Source organism: Bacillus rossius, chromosome 11 (genome assembly GCF_032445375.1).
Source record: "Bacillus rossius redtenbacheri isolate Brsri chromosome 11, Brsri_v3, whole genome shotgun sequence".
NCBI lineage: Eukaryota > Metazoa > Arthropoda > Insecta > Phasmatodea > Bacillidae > Bacillus > Bacillus rossius.
The window spans coordinates 43,699,156-43,718,718 of record NC_086338.1 but is presented as its reverse complement, the minus strand read 5'-3'; the positions used below and the strand labels follow the sequence as shown (position 1 = coordinate 43,718,718).

Sequence of the window (19,563 nt, the reverse complement as noted above, 5' to 3'; positions counted from 1 at the left end):
AGAAAAAAATAAAACTTTTTATAATATATGATTTTGTACAATTTGAATCTTCTAACAACTTCTAGCCTATCAGGGGGCCGAATGCATAGACCATACTATTACTAAAATTTAGTATTAAGTTTAACTAAATCGGAATTTCGGTATGCACAGGTTGTGAAGTATTAGTGGGGCTTATTTTTTAAGTGCATTCGTGCAGAGAATATTTAGTCGCCGATTGGCCGTACTAAATTGCTATTTAGTGCTACTTTTCACAACATGGAAGCTGTAGGACGCATTGTGGATGACGAGTTTGTGGAATTTGTGCGATATGCTAGGGATGTTCCCTACAATCCGCCGCCTAGAAAGTATCTTCGAGATGGGAATAATCCATTGGAATGTTTTAGTGATGAAGAGTTTGTGAAACGTTTTCGTTTCACAAAAGAAACTGTAATTGGTACCATCGTGCCCCTTGTTGCGGCTGACAATGGAGATAAGCGTGATTTGCCGGTGCCAGCAATTGTTAAAGTTACCACTGCACTACGCTTTTATGGTAGTAACAGTTTTCAGGTACGTGAGAGTAAAATTTATTTAAAGTGTCTGACGACAGGTATGTTGGTTGTAAATGAGGTGTAACTGATAGAAATACATTTACCTATTTATTGTCTTTTTTCGTAATGCTGTCATAAACATGCCTATTTACCCGATATTTCTTTTAAGAGAGAAATTACTAACCTGTGTTCGTTATTTTTCAGATTGTTTGTGGTGACCTTATCCACTTGAATCAAGCAACAGTAAGCAGAATTATCAAGGTTAGAGTTGCTTAAGTTTAGGTTATGTACATCATCATTTTGGAAGACAGTTTTGTGCCCTTCATTTGACATGTTAATTTCCATTAAAAAGTAGGAGCAGGGCATTTGGGAAAAAAGTTGAAAATAAATATTTCGAAATAATTTTTTTTTTTTTAGCAAGAGACCCCAAACTAGGCTATTACCCCAAATTGTCTATCTAATAACAGTTTGGTATTAAGAGTTTTCTGGAAAAATTTGTAGGTGGATTACTGTTTACATGCTAAATGAACCGATAAAGTAGTGACTAACAAAACAAGTTAATTTGTCATGGTAATACATTGTGCTGCCCTATTAATGTTGGTAATCATGTCAATAAATATTATAGAGCAGTTGTTTAAATTGTTAAAATTACGAGGCATTTACCTACACTTTTATGAGTTTGGAGTGAGTAGTTTATATTTAAATTATAAGTATGTGAAACATATTTTACAGGTAACTTCAAATGAGCTGGCAGGACATTTGCTGCAGTATGCACACTTCCCAGGACCAGGAGGTATTCGTAGTAACCAGAGGAAGTTCTACGATTTGGGTGAATTTCCTGGAGTCACTGGTTGTATTGACTGCACGCACATCTGTATTAGTAATCCTGGTGGCCAGTTTCCTGAGTTGTACCGTAACAGAAAACAGTACATGTCCTTGAATGTTCAGGTTTGTGTAGATAATTATTATGTTTGTGTCGTAAAAGAGAGGTAATTTCGAAAACACTTTTTTGGAGCACTAAAGCTGTTCTTATATTTTAACCTGAAAATAGTGTTTATAAATTGCTACTGATTTCTGAAAAATCACAGTTTATTGATTACATTACATTACCTTTGCATTGATGTGGCCACTCTCATTTTTTGCTTTCCTAGGTGGGCAAACCTCACGTTCACAACATCCATTCCGAGGCCACATTTGTGCATGTTCAGCATAAATATTACAAGTTTGTGATAGTGTGAGAATGGGAGATGGGTTAAGTTAGTAACATTTAAGTTATTTTAAAATATTTCAATGGGTTGATATAATTAGTATAGCTACAATAAAAATACTGTTAGATGTTTTTAATGGTAGCTTTGGAATTGCCATGTAGCATAACAACCAATTAATATCAGTGCATTCTGTGGCCTAAACAGTTCCTAAATTCATTGGAGGTCACGGAAGTTTGCAGTTCGCACAAGCAACTTCAATAATTGTACATACTATAAATAAAAACGTGAATAAAAGATGTCTATATTGTCTTTCATATACTTAAATGACAGAGAAATTAATTTTTGAGCTTTGTTTAAAATATTAAAAATAGTGTGGGCTGGTAATTAGGTTACGTTAGCTACATTTAAAATAGTGATAAATTGTGTGTGGTTGGTTAGGTGAGGATAGCTGTATCTTATATTAGCAATTCCTTAGCAACTGATAACATTATTTTACAGTATTTTTTGTGTAGGTTATTTAACTTAATAGACCAGTCTCATGATTTGACTTGAGTTCTCGAAATCATATACACAGACCCATGTGGGAAAGAAAAAATGGCTACAGGTGTGTCAGTGCACACACATTGTAATGTGCACTATAAACTGAATATTCGGAATCTGGTAGGAATTTAGAAATTATATTTTCAGGAAAATTACAGGAATGTTTCAGGTGTTCAAAAAAATTATTTAGGAATTTTATTATTAATGAATGGAAAATGCAGCGGTGTGAGAATTTAACAAAAAATTGAATTCATTACTGTACTTGAGATGATAATTGAGAATTTATTTTTAGTAACCTGCTTCTGCATTCGGTAAAAACCTTAAACAAGTTTAAAATTAAATTAAACCGTTAATCATATAGATTTTTAAATGTTAACCATTTTTAGAGATTCTTTAGTATTTACTTTTTTTTTGTACAGCCAAACATTATATGAATTTTAAGTGTTTGGGTAATTTAACAAATGTATGTATATACATTAGGTTGTTGCAGGTCCTAACCTCGAGATCATGGACATTGTAACACGATGGCCTGGCAGTACCCATGATGCCAGGATATTTAGTAACAGCAGGGTGATGGTTAGGTTTGAAAATCAAGGACTCCCAGGAATACTTCTAGGAGATAATGGGTATCCACAGTTACCATTCCTGTACACACCAGTACTGGTTCCAACGACAGCAGCTGAGATCAGATACAATTTAGCTCACAGAAGAACAAGAAACATTGTGGAACGGTTATTTGGAGTGTGGAAGAGGCGGTTTGCATGCCTTGGGCAAAAACTACGAACGAAACTGGCTACTTCAAACAAGGTTATTCTTGCATGTGCTGTGCTGCACAACATTGCGGTTCAGCATGAAGAGCCTTTGCCACCTCCAGTAGAAGAACTTCGTGTTTTACCCATAGTGCCAGTTGCAAACTTGCGTCCACGCAACCACCGAGGAGCTGCAATGAGAGCAATGTTTATTGAACGTCATTTTGTGTGAATGCATTACGTAGTTTCCGTGGTTTTCTGTACATAACTGCTTCAAATGTATTTTTTAATTTTTTTTAATAGTTTCAGTAGTGAATTAATTTTTTTTTATTTTTCCAGGCACAGTCTAGAACATGGAATGTAATAGGCCTCTTGGGGAATCTCGCCATGTATATAAATATAGGAGATAACGCATTGAGCACTATACCTCCAGAGAGCTTCCTCTAAGGTGATGTGGAAACTGGTGCAATGGGTCAAAAATGTGAGTAAATGGGTAAGTTTCCTGCAATGTGTATGTAATGATGTTTATTTGTTCAGTTTTTTTATACAATTGAAATTTAGTGAAGCTTTTGTTTTCTTTTAACAGGTTTCTGTGTTGTTAAGCGATTACATAAAAAATATACCTTTTTAAGGTGTCAGTTAGCAGTCTTTATCCTAACATTTATTTAACCACTTTGCAAATCTTAAGTATCTAATAAAACTTTAGCATTTCATGATGTGGGTTATGTGAGGCCTATGGGAATCGGAGAAATAGTTAAGCCTTATGTATATAAATGAAAAGTGCATATTATCAATGAATTTCAATGAGTTTTTTTATTAATTATTCATGCATATTAATGTCGTGATAGAACATACCCTAATTTAACCAGCTGCATTTCTCAAGCCTCGTAATTACTGATTTTAAAATAAAGTGATTTGTGTGTTCATAATAATTACCAAGCTATATAGATGCAGAATAAATACTTCAACAAGATTTATATTGCACTGAATAAAGTCTCAATGATTTTAATACAAAAGCATGTGTGTCTTTTTTCCCCTTTTCCTTGTGCCAATGTAAGTGTATTGTGTGGTGTAGGGTGAGATTTGCTTGGAGACAGACTAGACACACTGACACTGCAGGTAACGGAAAGATTACTGCTAAAAGGTCCACAGTGATGAGAGTGATCACAATGGAGGAGTGTGTCTGACAATATAATTGGCCAGTGTTCAGCCCTTTTGCAGCAAGTTAAAAATTTTTAGTATCCTTGAAACCTGGTTTTCTAAATAATGAAAGAAAAATTGACAATAGTAGATACCAGATACTCTTAGAATTAGTGTATGTATATAGCAGTAAAATAAGTTCTAAAAAGTTTTAACCAACTATCTAGAGATATATAAATAGCTTATCACCCTGCTTTCAGCACCATTTATTGCTGTGTATGGTAAAGTTGAGTGAGAGACAAGAGATCTGTTTTTAGAGATTAGTGGTCATAAAAGCATTGGTTATGCAAAAAACAATAAATTGCTAATGAGTCCTCTTGGAATGGTCTGTTGCAATTTTAACATTTTTGCAGGTATTACAAAATGATGGAAAGTCGAAATAATGTCAAATATTTACATTTATTATTAGTCTGATGTTAGAGTTGTAACTATGTACACTGTTTAATGTGCTTAAAAATTAGCCAAACCTTCCTCTTATTATAAATGTTGTATGCATACTGTTATGCCTTTAATTGTCTATTTTGCTGTTTAACATTAAAGTTTCACTGCAGTTTATAAACGGGACTAAACTATAGCAGCAGTTAACACAGTAAGTTCTAACACTAATTTAAATAACATAGCAATATAAAACAAACCTATTGCTAGATTAGGTTTCAAGAGAATATCACATTGGACCAGTGCAAAACCAGGCAAGGTTCAAAATGCATAAACATCGCTGTATAAATATGCAGAGATAAATAAAGGAAGAAACAACATTTTTGAAGCTTAGCATAAATGTTTGATCTTTAACAATGTGTACAATAATAAACAACTAATTGTCATTCTAAAATTTCACAATATTTTATTTTTTTAAGAAGCCATTAATTTTAAAAAGAGAAGATCTTTGGAAATAAAGTGAATAATAACTAAATTGAATGTTTTTCTTATATAAGCTATATTAATAATAAATTAAATCTATGCTAAACTGTTCAATATATTAATAAAAAAAATTTTCTGAGCAGCTTCTTAGAAGTAGATGAATTGGAACATGCGTAAATGGTTGGTTATGTCAGTTGTATTAATTATTTGTATAAATCTTGGAATTTTAGGGAATTTATTAGTCATTAATGTTGCTTACCTACCCTAAACAGTCTTTTCTCTTAATTTTTAATACATATATGTCTCAGAGGGTGCTAATGTAGTTACATGAAAATTTATAAACATATTTGCAAAAATATTTAAGACTACATACAGTAATTTCCAAGAGTAGGTGCACTTACGGGAGAAACAAAATTCAAAAATGGTTATTTTGATTACTTATCTGCAAAAATGTATAAAAGTATTTTAAACCACTTATTTCCTTGACATATCACAAAGTTGTTAGATAACATTATCAAACTAAATAAGAGAAGCTCAATAAAATAATTTTCAGACTTTTATTTCAATATTTTCAGTTGGAAATTGAATCAGTATTGTCTATGGTCAAGCAAAACATACAATTACAAATAAAATACACTGTTCAATACCTACCAACACTAGTTGTTTTCAATCACATTTTCTAATCATTAGTTGGAGTACACCACAACACCACAGATGACCACACTTGTCAATATTTTAACGAACCCCCAAAATTTTAATAAATTCAGTTACTGTCTGCTTATGAATGTTGTCATTTGTAAATGGTCCCAATAATTATAATTTGGATTCCTAATCATACATATGAAAAATAAATAACACATTGCTCATTTATGTTGTATACACCTTCTCTTAGGAACATTGAATTTTCAGCTGCATTTGGTAATTTTAAAGGAAAGCCTCTTTCCTGAACAAAAAAAAATCTAATCAAAATTCTGATGTTTTTACTTACATGTTATGCAATTTTTCTCTGTAAGATACTTCAAATATTTTGCAGTAGTTTACATTTTTAACAAGTAGATAAGTCAGGTATATTTATTTCAAATACTGTGTGATACTATGAAAAGGGATGGGTTTGCTACATCAAATAGTGGGCATGGGATATATTAGGTGTGGTAAGTTCAATTTAAAATCCTTGATTAAGTATTATGGATCATTAGTATTTAATTAAGCTATGCTAGAAACATTTCAGATCATTTAAATAATTTCTTAGTTTTACCAATTTGAAATGTCTCTTCATTTAACCCAACACACCATCCTAACTCTCTAATATTTGTAATGCTACTAACCTAACCAGTCGCTGACACAACTTCAAACAGTATATTTTTATATGGCTTAACAAACTTAACTGTTTAAACAATTTCACAGTTAGCTAACATAATAACCAACAACTCTCACAATTTTACACTATCTATTATATAACTTAATCTAACCACTCCTTAAAAAGATTCAATCTGGAAAATTGTAAACAATATCGCAATGCCCTCTTAGATAATGTTTGGAAAATATGTTAGGACATTAATAAAAACTGGTTTTTGGATTTTTTTCCAGCTAAGAGGCTTTCTTTCAATTTTACCGTGCCATTTTGCAGAATTTTACTAAGTGCAATTTAGAAACCACAGGAAAGAATAAATACAAATAAGGGCATAATATAAAAATGGTTATCGACTGTAATATGCAAGCAATTTACAGTGTTTTCCCGTTTCCTGATTTCATTAATTCCATTCGCAACTTGTGTTCTTCTTCACGATGATTCTTTGCCTGCTCGTGAAGCTCTTTTGTATATATTGCAGCAGTTCTTGCTGCCCTCACTCGCAGTTTCTGCTCAAGCATCAAAAGCTTATGATGCTCAATTTCCCGCTTTTCTGTACTGTTAAGTTTATGCAGGCGATGCTGCAGTTCATCTTCAATTGCTACTTCACGACGTGTATTTGACTTATTGGAGCGTCCAGAAAGGAGAGCATCCTTCTTTCTCACCTGTGGGCTGTCAACCTCCACCTCATAAGTAATTTCTTCTTCAGACATAGATTCTGAAATGGGCAGCTCATAGTCATGGTCCAATGCAATTACTGCCTGGTACTTAGCAGCATTTTCAGCACTGTCTGCGGAAACGACCATGTCATGATCGCCACCATCTACAATAAAGTGCTGTGTCCCAGCTAATGCCACTTCCAATTCGGGGTTCGTGGAGGGCTCCTGGACAAATGGACCACCACCAGTGGCCATTCGCTGCCTTGTGTTGGCAGCAAGGATCTTCTTCCTCTTCATTTTCTCATTTTCCCAACATTTCTTTAGCTGGGATGCAGTACGCTGCAACAAAAAAAGTAAAAACAATTGTAGTAATGCCATAAGTTCTGATAACTTTTCCAACATGCACAGTTTTATTATTTCAATAATGATGGAAAAACACAAACTTCTGAAAGCATAAAATGTATATTTTATGCAGAATATAATCCATCTAAAATACCACAATCTGATTTTATTAGCCTATTTAAATAGTTAATTTAAGTGATAGTTAAATGTGAAAGAAAAAATCGGCCAAAAATAATCTTTGCAGATGAGATATTTTAGAAAATTTTTATACACCCTTCAATGTAAAATAATTAAATTATTAACTGCTTAATGTCGCTGCTTTCAATAATGTGTATTAGAATTATGCAGAAATACATGATCAACTTTGGATTAACGAGAGGCAGTTAATAAAAAAATTTATAATGAAACATTGGGTACTATATGCAGTCCAACAGATCATATGATATAAAAACACTAAAGTACGTTCCTTTATTTTAATAATTTGCTACTAACCTTGGAGACTTCTGAATAAGAATTGAAATCTTTTTCAATCTCCTGCCAAGCTTTCCGCTTTTCGGCGACGTTTTTGAAATCCGTTTTTTTGGCTTCCACTATTTTTGCCCTATTTTCCACTAATGAAAATAAAATTGACTTCTCATTCATAGAAAACCTTTCGGCAAATTGCCTCGGAGCACAATCCATAACGACCACGTGGATCGGTGGATACACAAATGTTTATTATTTTCACATACAAAAAAATAAATATACAATATAGGTTTCCTATTGGCCGAGGTTATGTCGTCATGAACGACGTCATTGATTTCGGGCCTTATTCGAGTAAACTCGGCCACCTTCGTAATTAAGTAGCATTCTTCACTTTACTTTGTAAAACCTAGCCGGGCTTATACTAAAATATTTCTAACATACGAAATTTAGTGAACTTCAAATCCTTCACTAAAGGAAGTACGAGTAGACACTTGGCTTCTAGTAGAATCTGTGCATACGGCCCATCTTTCATGAGTGAACCCTCACAAAGTTGTCGTTTCGCTTGAGCACCAACATAACCGCGGGAAAAAGACAAAGACTCTTAAACGCCTGCTATACAAAATAACCACTTAACACATGAAGAAATCATATTGAAAAATAAACTAATAAATGACACACTGCCTTAAACTTATTAAGTGACACGGGGCGGAACAAAGCGTAAACATTCGTAACATTTTGGCAGCATGGAATATGTGAAAAATGTTTCATTGTTAATTTTTGAATGTTGGAAAACATATAGGACATTTTAAACATTACTTTTTTCTAAATGTTACAGGAGTTTAGAAAATTTTCCAAAATAAATGGTAACAACTTCAAAATCTACGCCCGCAAGTAATAAGCTACACTGATTTTTTTCAAAAATTGAATTTAAGAATGGCCTGATCACCATAGTGCCTTTTTTGATAGTTTCACCTTGCTTTAGTGTTAAACATGTTTTATAACTTCTTCTTGTCCTGATACTATGACTTGTATATTTGTTGGACATCTATAAATTTTTTCTATGGTAGTACATTTCAATTTTATTAACTTTATTTTATGGAGTATAAAGACTTCTTGTGAACACTTGTAAAGAGCCTTTAGCAGTACCTAGTTTTGTGTTTTTGTACAGTAAATGAACATAATTTATTATGTAAGTGTATTTTGTGGGTTTTTATAAAGTCTTAGCATTTTAAGTTAAATAAATTCAGTTTTTTTTATTGTATTTAGATAGTAGGCCTGCCTATTCAATGAGTCATTGCAATGAAGATGATATCCATGAAATTTATAATTGGGTTGATGAAATACCTTTGTCGAGACCAAAGAAAAATATAACAAAAGATTTTTCAGATGGAGGTAAGGAATTTTTACAGTTACATACATAATACTGTAAAATTAAATTAGTCATTCCTAACAGACAAACCAGTGTGAATTCCTTAACCAGATAAGAAAGTATTTAATATGTAATTTTAACAAGTTAAAAAAATTGAAGTACCGGTAAGTATAAAGTTACAGGTCTTGGCACATTGTAAAAGTTTCTTCTCCAACTATATTGAACAAACAAGATTGAGTTGTAATGAGCCATTCAGTTTTCTCCATCAAATAAAGCTGGCCAGATAACTTTTAAAACATGTTTTCAAGTCCTATCATACTAACAAAGTTTATTATTAGACTGAGCTAGTTCAAACATTTTTATGTTCGCCTTATTTAAAAAATAAGTTACGTAATACATCACAGTGCTCGATAAAAAATCTGACATTGTGAAGATTTTTTTGTAGCTATCCATGAATTTAATATTAAAAAAAAAAATTCATCACACCTATTCATGTCGCATGACTAAATGAATGTTCTGCAATTTTTAAAAGCTATTTACACAATGTTCACTTTTTTGTTTAGATGTATTATAATTACGACATTACTATTAACATTATTTAAGGTTATTGACCTCTTTAATATCCCATGTTTTTAACCAATTTGAAGATTCATGGCAATGGAAATCGCCATTTTTCGCTGGGCACGATTTTAATTGGCTGATCCATCAAACATTATACATATTTTAAAAACTGTTTTGTTTACATAATATTTCATGAAAAACAAGTTGTCCGACTTTTCAAACAAATATGACTGCTATGCTAGTGAAGTTTTCGATGTCATTAACAGTGTTTCAAGATTATTTGACTAACTTTGTTGGAAGTAGTTGGGAAATAAATTTTGACAGTGTGTCAGGGCCTAGAGCTTAACATTCGAAACGTTCCAGGAGAACTCAAGAAATCGTCAATAATATTCATTATATACCACAAATATATTCCCGTAGATATTTCATGGCTAATATTTCTTTCGAGGTAAGATAATTTAAACAACCACACACAATAATTTGCTTTGGAAGGATATGTAGGGCCAATACTCAAGTCTGTGAGTGGTCGGTCTCCTGTTATTAAGAGGGCTAGATTTGACTGTCACACATAATCACAATAGCAGAGTTGACCTTCTCCACGAACTGTAATGTGGATAGGTATCTAGATTGATGATGCTTCAAGGTACCAGCTAAAGCTCGCCTATAAACTCGTACGGAACATATGGCAACAAACAATACCTAAGGATAGTATCAATCTTAATGCAAAAGTTTATGTAGCTTATAAAATATTTCTTTCATTAAAAAAAAAATCTATCTAAGCACACCTATTTTTAAAAGATTTGTGCAATGGGAGTGCATGACTTGATGTAAGTTTTTGGACATACGCCATTGCTAAGAATAGCAATGGCGTATGTCCAAAAACTTACATCAAGTTAAGCACACCTAATCTTCACTTCCTCGAGGGTCGTGTTCCCAATATGGCCAGCAATGCTGCCGGTAGTCGGTATTCTTACTGGACAGAACTTTAATACGCCTGGAATGAAGGAAAGCAAGATGAAAACTGTGGAGACTATTATGCAAATTTAATACATATAGTAATATCCTTTATTTAATTCAACCTTTTTTTTTTTTTTTTTTTTGGAAATACGTCTTTGCAGTTGGCATTTGTACAAGAAATTTTATTGAATAAAAATTATCCTTTGCACGAATAATTTAAAGAATATTCCTTTATATTACTTTAATGCCTGGTATGGACCCGCTATACATAATTCAATTAGGAAACTGGAAAATAAAATGACCCTTCAAGCTCAGTCTTCTAATAAATTGACTTTTCCTCTGAAAATGTGGTAGCAATAGTGTCATCCCAAATGGACTAACTGTAAAGTGTCCTGATAACAGCAAACAGGCCCATATAAATCACAGCAAAAACCAGTCTGAAGCTTTTAAATGAAAGAATAGCATTTCCCACTGCTGTAAAACCCAGCAAAAACTGCAATTCATATCTCCAAGAAATTGCAGTATATCATTTGCCGTCATCCGACTTCTGTGAAAGGTCCGGGGGGTACCTGACGGGCGCTACGGGCGTCGCGATGCTCTTGTTGTCTGGAGGGGCGCCAGGCTAGCGGGCTGCTAGGCCGTTGATGTTGGGTCGTGGGTACTCTGCCCCCGCGTGCCCCGCCAGGTACACGGCTTGAATGTAACCTGAATGGTTCTCCCTGGCTGTGAAGGCCGCTCGGCCGTGTGGAGGACGGGAGATTACGGAAAATGATCGTATACGAGTTGGTGAGAATACATTTAATTTGGGAGTTGCACCGGGGGTCAATGTGGGTACACGGTACGCTCTACAAGTCCGCTCCGCGGTTCAGTCCCGCTACAAAAATTCTCACCAACACTTGGCGACGTCTAGCGGTTACACAATTAACAAGAAAAAGACACAACACTACGTGACACTGAAATGGTTACCGCGGCAGTCTCGCGGGACGTGGGTCGATGCTCGCTGGAGACACGGCCAGTGCCGAAAGTTAACGGGTGCAGGAAGGGGGGGGGGGTGGGGGGGGGGGCTCGATGAGCAGGCTCCTAAGTTCGGCGAAACACTTACGTGAGTGATACGGTACGCAGCGTGGTATCACGATGAAGACGGTCGGGATAGGCCCGGTTCCGCAAAATACGTGCCGAGTCGACGTGGGCAGCGATGAATTAACAAAAGGTTTTAAATTTAAAGATTTAGTACAGAATAAAAATAATCAATAAAAGAAACTTGGATGCTGCCCACGGACACACGTCTGTTCCCGGCGCGGAGTGGTTGGAGACTGCCGAACATGGCCGCCTCGCAAGGAAGAGAAACTTTCTCTTCTTTGTGAGTCGGCGTCAAAAAACTTATATTAAGGGGAATGGAAAGGTAAAATATCTTGGGAATGCTGGAATCGAATATCAAGGATAAAATCTGAACTACTCATCATATTTCTTTGTGGTTTGTTTTGCCAACTAGATAATTTAATTACAGAGGGTTGTGTGTACAGAAGTGGCCACAATAATGAATAGTTTTTTAGAAAAAAAATTAAATAACTTTATGCAGAAATAAGGGGTATTAGCCACAAAATTATAAATTATACCAAAATAAAATTTTTGAATGGTGTAATACAATATTATCTAGAGCTCTATAATACAGAATTTTACGTAATTGCTCAACAAGCGTGTCCTTCCTTACCTAAATGTTGCATGGCAGGTTTTAATTGGTTAAAATTCCTTTAAAATTCAGCGATCAAGTGTTTTTCACTTTGATTATAATAGAGTTCTAGATAATATTATATTACACAATATAAAAATTACATTTTGGTATAATTTTTAATTTTGTGGATAATACCCCTTATTTCTGCATAAAGTTATTTAATTTTTTTTCTAAAAAACTATGCATTATTGTGGCCACTGCTGTACACACAACCCTCCGTAATTAAATTATCTAGTTGGCAAAACAAACCGCAAAGAAATATGATGAGTAGTTCAGATTTTATCCTTGATCTTCGATTCCAGGATTTTCAAAATATTGTACCTTTCCATTCACCTTAATTGAATTTACTTTATTACCAGTTAAAACATGTTCCAGGTGCTCAATTAAAATGTAGCACCTGGTAATTGGGTGCTTAAGGCTTAACAATGGTTTAAATGTATTTAATTATTTAAATTGTGACATCAAGTTGGCGACTGTAAATTTACTAACATATTGTCCCACTGCGAATTGTTTTAGAGGGATTTCTCCTAGTCTGACTTGATCATAGTCACGGGCATTTTAATTAAGGCCAGTGGCCGCAGTGACTGTTAATGAGGTTTGTTCTCTGCTCCGTGCGTTGTGTACTCGCCCGGAGTGGCTACGACGCACTTATTACATGTCGGGTAATTAGTAATTTCGTACTAATGGCTTTTCGCTTAATTGAATTATGGGTTCGAGCCTCCGGGGTTCCGTACCTTTAAGATTTGTTTACGTCTATTGGGGGCACGCCCGAGGCGCTCGCCTGACTCATTCCGGCTGGGCAAAGGGGCGCGCTCCGAAAACGGGATACGGTACTGGCGGTGCGGAGCACGGGCTTAACGGCCATGGTCGGTACGACGTCACATTATTCCCCATTGCATGAATCATTTTAAGAATTCAATGACATCCTTATTAAATCCTGATACATATGATAAAACATACGATAAGGATGAAACATATTAGTAGAAAACTTCTATGATAATTTCAATTTTCTAGTTTTTAGTTCATTTGTACTTGTTTTAGTTCTGGTGGCTGAAATATTGAAGTTCTTTTATCCAAAAATGGTAGATCTACACAACTATACTACAGCGAGTTCGACATCTCGGAAAATACACAATTGGGGCACTTTGGAAAACAAGGTAAGCGAAATAAACCATACGAAGAGTTTTATTCAACGGATAGCATAACGAGAACCAACTTCCTGCCACCGCCGACCCATCATTTGCCAAACCGGGGCAGTCGGTGTGAGCGAGACCAGAAACCGAGGTTTCTATAACTCGCATTGTGCATTTTAATCCAGGTGCAACCCGCACACTTGTTCAAATAATTTGGGTCAACTAGCGGCTTGCGTGTCTTGTGGCATGATGTTAGCACACGGGTCTATGTGCGCGCTGGATTGTAGTGTAATGCTGAAGGGGGTTACGTTTTCGAGTCGTCGTCGGCGGAGAGAAGCTCCACACCTCACACTCGCACAGGCATGTTATCGTGTGGTCGTGTTGGTTTCGGAAAGAAAAATTTACGCGGATTAGTACCAATTGGCTGCACTAGTTACCGGAACTACTGCGTTCCCAAGCACTCGGTAAAAGACAAGACGAGTCAACATGATGTAGAAGTGTCTGCCCCAAGGGGAAGCTAGCATTACACTTGGAGCAGAAAATATTTACCAGTGAATGTTATTAGGAACATAATAGTTTTGGTTAAGTTCGTGAAATTTGGCAGCAGACGGTGTAGAAAATCTATTCGACATGCATGGTTGGTTGTAAACTTGTTGGGAATATAGGGTTAACAGAATTAGAACCGTTTAGAGATTCAAAATTTCTTACTGATATTCAGTTTGAAAAAACGGTTAATTATTATGTGACATCCGTAATGAATTCAGCATCTGTTCCATTTTTAATCTGTACTGTCAACAGGTGTTGCGGAAACTAAACATACGACTGTCACTGAGCATGATCGAGAAACTGGCCGCGGCTGCTCCTGGGGCGATAGAAAGCCTTCTGGTGGAAATTCGTCACAAAGTTGAACAGAGTAAGATTCTTACATATAATCATTACTATTTCTTACGTCTGCATGGCTTTCGGGTAGGAAAAGTAATTCCTGTTGACTTCCCCCCCCCCCCCCCCCCCAACACACCCTGTTAAATCAACTAAAAACGACTAATTGATGCGGGACAATGCTATGTTAGTAGCTGAAGCTGAAAATAAAATCGAATGTTTGAAAGTTTATTCACTCACACACACACAGAGACAGACAGAGAGAGAGAGAGAGAGAGAGAGAGAAGGGGGAGGGATGGACAGACAGAGAGAGGTAGGTAATAACTTTATGCAAATACCATATACACAGGAACCTCAAGTGTAACAAATAGCGTACTTAGAACCAGAGAGTATACTATACAGCTCATATTTTAGGAGGGAAATTCACGTGTTTCATTTATTATAGAAGCGAACGTAATGCGGTTTGAATTTTTTTTTAGACATACGCCATGGAAATGGTTGATTATAAAAAAAATTAATCTTCCATATTGGAAGAGAGCCTTTCAAAGATCGTTTGAATATTTAGTTTGAAATCTGGCATGAATTCATTTCTATTCCTTTGCTTTCAATTAAATTATTATTCAATAATAATTGTTTGAGCTGACCTAAGGCTTCACTGCACTTGAACAATGTTTCTTAGGCTGATCCAATTGTGTTCATGAGGTTCATCACTAATGTGCGAAGCTTGACTTTAGACCTGAATTCTTTGGTGGTAATATGCCTTCATGTCATTTTAATCTTATTTGTTTAATGACAAATATTAATATAACTATATGGCATTATTTATCATTTACAATTTTTGTGTTAAAAACACATTGAAGTTAGATGTAAAAATTAGTGTCCAAAAACAGTAGAAAACATTTAAAAAAAAATCGTGATGGTAAAAAGGTGTTTATATTATGATTCAAAAATAATTTATTTAGAATTTTTTTTTAAAATTTTTCTTACGACAGATATTTACCATATCAGTGTTAATTAATGTTACCAATGAAGTAAAATATAATCGTAAATTTTTTTAATCACGCGTTTTATAAAGCTACAAATGTGAGGGAAATTTTTCTTACAGTTAAATGAGGAAATATTGAGGAATTTGAAATGATTTTGTTTTTGCCTGTGTGTATGTTACTGTAACTTGTTAATACCGCGGGTGTCAAGTTATTTTTCACGGTTTAACAGATAAATGAGAATTTTCGCACTGTGCGGCTGAGTGAAATCGAATTTTTTATACGAAACAAAAATCAAAGTCGCCAACGGAGGTGACTATGAAACAAATAAACAAATTTATTACGCTGACCATTTAACTGTAGAAGCTGGCCAAATCGGCCATAGTGCCGACTATTTTACCTAAAACATACTCGAAGCTTACATTTTTGTAGGATTTATTTTGCATAATCTACATGGAACATGGTTTAAATTCAATGATAATGTCACTATTTCTTTTTTTTTGTAAACATGGAGTCGTTTACAGGCAGAGTGACGTCATCGCCTCAGTCAGAACCGAGTTGCAAGAGCTCGAAAGCCATTCCGTACGAGGTTTTGTTGAAAAGAGAGACAGAGCTGAAAGAGAAGGACGAAATTATTGCAATTCTAAAGCAAAAGGTAGGCTACCGGTGGTTTAAGAGTAACTGGAGAAGTTTAATTCCACTGCAATTCATATTATTACACAGCTAGACGTACATAAATTTATATCATAAGGGTCATTTCAATTTTATGAACAATATATAACATAATTTTAACGTCTAAAATACAGCTATACTAATGTACTATGTATTTGCGTATCTTTATTTATATCATCAACTGCTTCAAGCCTGTAGCTGTGTCCACTCTGTTCCGCACTCCTTTAAACTATCTGCACCTCCCACCTCCTCCTTGCTCTTCCTTGAAGCCTTCATCCAGTGCATTCCAACTCCCATCATTCTCCAAGGCAACCTCTCTTTCCCCATTCTCTTCACGTGACCATACCATCTCATCCTTGCTTGTTTTTCTTCCCCCACGATCTCATTAAATCGTGTAATCTTGCTCTTTTTTTTTGTATGTATAGTGAGTAAAGCACTATAAATGTCTTAAGTTTCCAGTTGGGACGTCTCACAAGACAGCAGACAACGAGTGGGTGACATCTGCCCGAGTGTACGTCCGACAGAGTGGGTGACATCTGCCCTAGTGTACGTCCGACTGAGTGGGTGACATCTGCCCGAGTGTACGTCCGACTGAGTGGGTGACATCTGCCCGAGTGTACGTCCGACAGAGTGGGTGACATCCGCCCGAGTGTACGTCCGACTGAGTGGGTGACATCCGCCCGAGTGTACGTCCGACAGAGTGGGTGACATCCGCCCGAGTGTACGTCCGACTGAGTGGGTGACATCTGCCCGAGTGTACGTCCGACAGAGTGGGTGACATCTGCCCGAGTGTACGTCTGACTGTGGAGTCTAGCCCGGGGGTCATTGAACCCGCGAATTTTTCTGGTACCAAGTTATATCTTCTTTATAGGGGCATGCCGCTCCGCCCCCCCCCCCCCAAAAAAAAAGAAAAAAAGAAAAAGAAAGTTGTTTCAAAGCTCGTATATGGCAGAAAAATTGCGACAGAGAGAGAGAGAGAGAGAGAGAGAGAGAGGGGGGTGCTTGTGGTCCCAGAAAGTGTGTGACGTCACTGTGACGTGTGCGTGTGTTGCGAGCAGGTGGCTCATCTGGATAAGCTGCTGCAGATGAAGGATCGACACATCGACGAGCTGACTTCTAAGTTGGACGCGAAAACCAAGTGACAGGAGTGTTTTCAGTTGGAAAAAAAAATTAAAATTTTACATTATTTTTTGTGTTTGTTTATTTCATTGGAGAATGTAAAAGTTTAAAAGGTGTTACTAAAAAAAAAAAAAAAAAGACTGAGTTCACAAAAAAAAAAAGTATTTCAGTACTCGCCAGAGATGTGTAACATAATAACCTCAGTAACGAGCAAATTCACGTGTTCTCATATCACAAAAAAAAAAAAAAAAAAAAAAAAAAAAAAAAAAAAAAACAGAATTCTTTTAAATTATCCCGAGTGTGATTATGTATACGCAAACGGTGATTTTCAACTACATTTACTGACGCGAACCACACTAGTTTGCACAGATGCCGCTACAACTCATTGCCGGAGCAGCGAAGTCGACTATTCAGTCGTTTTATTAGCGGACCAAAATTTTAAACACTATAAAGAATCGGCTCCGATGGAACAAAAAAAAAAGACTTAAAAAAAATACTAAACCCCAGTTTTGGACCTGATTTTTGACAAAATATTATTATTAATACACTGCTTGTAAAATTAAAATTCATTAAATAGTTAATACTATAAAGTTGCTTTTTTAGCTTTGTGAACTCTGGTTCGCGACATCCGCCACAGATTGCAGAAACGTGGTTACACATTTCCGTTCCATGAGACTTCCGTTCCATTCACAATATTACTCCTACCAAATACCGTATACCGAGAGCTAAGATGTTACACATAAATCACCATTTCATCAAACATATTTAAAAAAATTTCATAATGCCAGAGGATATAAATACATAGATTAATTTGATAATTATGATTTTTTTTTCCTCCTGCGAACTGTGAATAGCTAACCAAATAAGGTAATAACAAAAACACACGGAAAGATTATGGACACTGCAGAGAAGGAACAAAGAATCAGCAGTAGAAGTATTGGACTAATAATAATTTTTAAACGCGTCATTTTTAAATTTAGCTAGCTAACGTCAGCTAAACCCACGTCTTTGTTTCTGCGCGCTCGTCTGTAGTAAGGTGCGTGTTTGGGAAGACGTCAGTAATATGCATGTGTTTTAACACGATTATTTGAACACGCGCCATTGCAGATTTCCACTGTTTGAACTTCAAAAATGCAAAAATGCAAAAAAAAAAATAATTAAATCTACAGAGAACAAGCGTAAATAAGCTTATGTAAAACTTTAAATAAGAAGCCTACGGTTCTCTTCTGCGCTGTCGTTGTGTTGTCCATAACACCTGTTTATTATTATTTTTTTAGTTGTGTTCGCTTGTATCGTCTTTTAGCCCTCTGTGTTTGTCTGTGCTTTTCTTTTTTTCATTTCTAAATCCCTTCCACGAAATTTTCTGTGCTGTCTGATATTTATAGTTTTACATCAGCTTATTTAGGCTTGTTTGGGTTTATGTTTTAATTTTTGTGTTTTATTTTTAAATTTTCCTTGGCAAAATGTGAAAAAAAAAATGTGATGGCGTATGCCCAAATAATTGTATTAAATAAAAATTTCCCATTGCATGAACAAAATATATATGTGACTATATTCGTCAGAAAGCACAATTAAATATTACTCAGTTTGAAATAATGAAATCAAGTGTTTTCATTTGAAAAGGACAAATTGTCGTTGATTTCGTGTTGATTTTTGCTTGCTACAAAATAATTCGGTTACTTCAATTTTTTTTGATGCAATTTTGAAAGAAAGAAAAAAAATCCCCTTGTTAAATGAAACAGCTGGATTTTGTTTTTGAACAATTAGAAGTGCCATATATCTTATTGACTAGGTATCTACTTTGAAGAAGACCTAGGAAAATATTTAAAAGTGTAGATACGGCTTATCAGAAAATTATTGAAACAAGACATCTTATTTCACAGAAACACGGCAGTCCGTTGCAATCTTATCATAACTGCACAGTACCGAGAATTAATGTTAATAATTGGTCCCACGTGCAAAGTCATCCTGCCTGATAAGGGCTTAAAAGACTCTCTAACTTGCGATACTGCGTCTGTAATATTTTTCGCATTAGAACCTGGCAACGTTCTGCCCCTGCATAGCACATTCGTACAAAGAGCAGTGATTTTAGAAAAGCTGTGAGATTGGTAGTGATTTATTATTCCCCGTTTTACTTTCGGCAGGTTTATCAACACTGACTATTCAGTCAACCGTATAGATTTATACTTCTCGACCTTGTTTGTTTGGGATTTGGTTTTCTAATCTATATTTAATTTGCGGAGAACAACAAACAGAACACAA

General features: G+C 35.3%; 2 protein-coding genes and 1 long non-coding RNA gene across 3 annotated transcripts; 2 read left to right on the top strand and 1 right to left on the bottom strand.

Moving 5' to 3' along the window:
• The first annotated feature begins 78 nt into the window (after positions 1–78).
• On the top strand, positions 79–5,863 carry LOC134536882 (putative nuclease HARBI1). The gene is made up of 4 exons (XM_063376940.1): positions 79–546; positions 732–788; positions 1,260–1,475; positions 2,756–5,863. The coding sequence occupies exons 1-4, from the start codon at positions 256–258 to the stop codon at positions 3,254–3,256; spliced, it is 1,065 nt and encodes a 354-aa protein (XP_063233010.1). The 5' UTR covers positions 79–255; the 3' UTR covers positions 3,257–5,863.
• On the bottom strand, positions 5,626–8,453 carry LOC134536883 (uncharacterized). Its single transcript, XR_010075892.1, has 2 exons — positions 7,924–8,453; positions 5,626–7,428 (listed from the first exon to the last, which is right to left on the bottom strand). It is a non-coding gene; the product is annotated as an uncharacterized LOC134536883 (long non-coding RNA).
• A 729-nt stretch (positions 8,454–9,182) lies between these two features.
• On the top strand, positions 9,183–17,369 carry LOC134536881 (sperm flagellar protein 1-like). Its single transcript, XM_063376939.1, has 5 exons — positions 9,183–9,288; positions 13,557–13,672; positions 14,447–14,561; positions 16,035–16,165; positions 17,241–17,369. Exons 1-5 carry the CDS (start codon positions 9,183–9,185, stop codon positions 17,322–17,324), a joined length of 552 nt encoding a protein of 183 aa, XP_063233009.1. The 3' UTR covers positions 17,325–17,369.
• Positions 17,370–19,563: the final 2,194 nt, after the last annotated feature.

Excerpts from the sequence above, each read along its gene's own strand:
- LOC134536882 (XM_063376940.1), top strand. The coding sequence starts at position 256 with ATGGAAGCTGTAGGACGCATTGTGGATGACGAGTTTGTGGAATTTGTG. Across the intron at positions 789-1,259 it reads CAGTAAGCAGAATTATCAAG|GTAACTTCAAATGAGCTGGC; the intron begins GTTAGAGTTGCT and ends CATATTTTACAG. Across the intron at positions 1,476-2,755 it reads ACATGTCCTTGAATGTTCAG|GTTGTTGCAGGTCCTAACCT; the intron begins GTTTGTGTAGAT and ends TATATACATTAG.
- LOC134536881 (XM_063376939.1), top strand. The coding sequence starts at position 9,183 with ATGAGTCATTGCAATGAAGATGATATCCATGAAATTTATAATTGGGTT. Across the intron at positions 14,562-16,034 it reads TCGTCACAAAGTTGAACAGA|GCAGAGTGACGTCATCGCCT; the intron begins GTAAGATTCTTA and ends AGTCGTTTACAG. Across the intron at positions 16,166-17,240 it reads TTGCAATTCTAAAGCAAAAG|GTGGCTCATCTGGATAAGCT; the intron begins GTAGGCTACCGG and ends TGTTGCGAGCAG.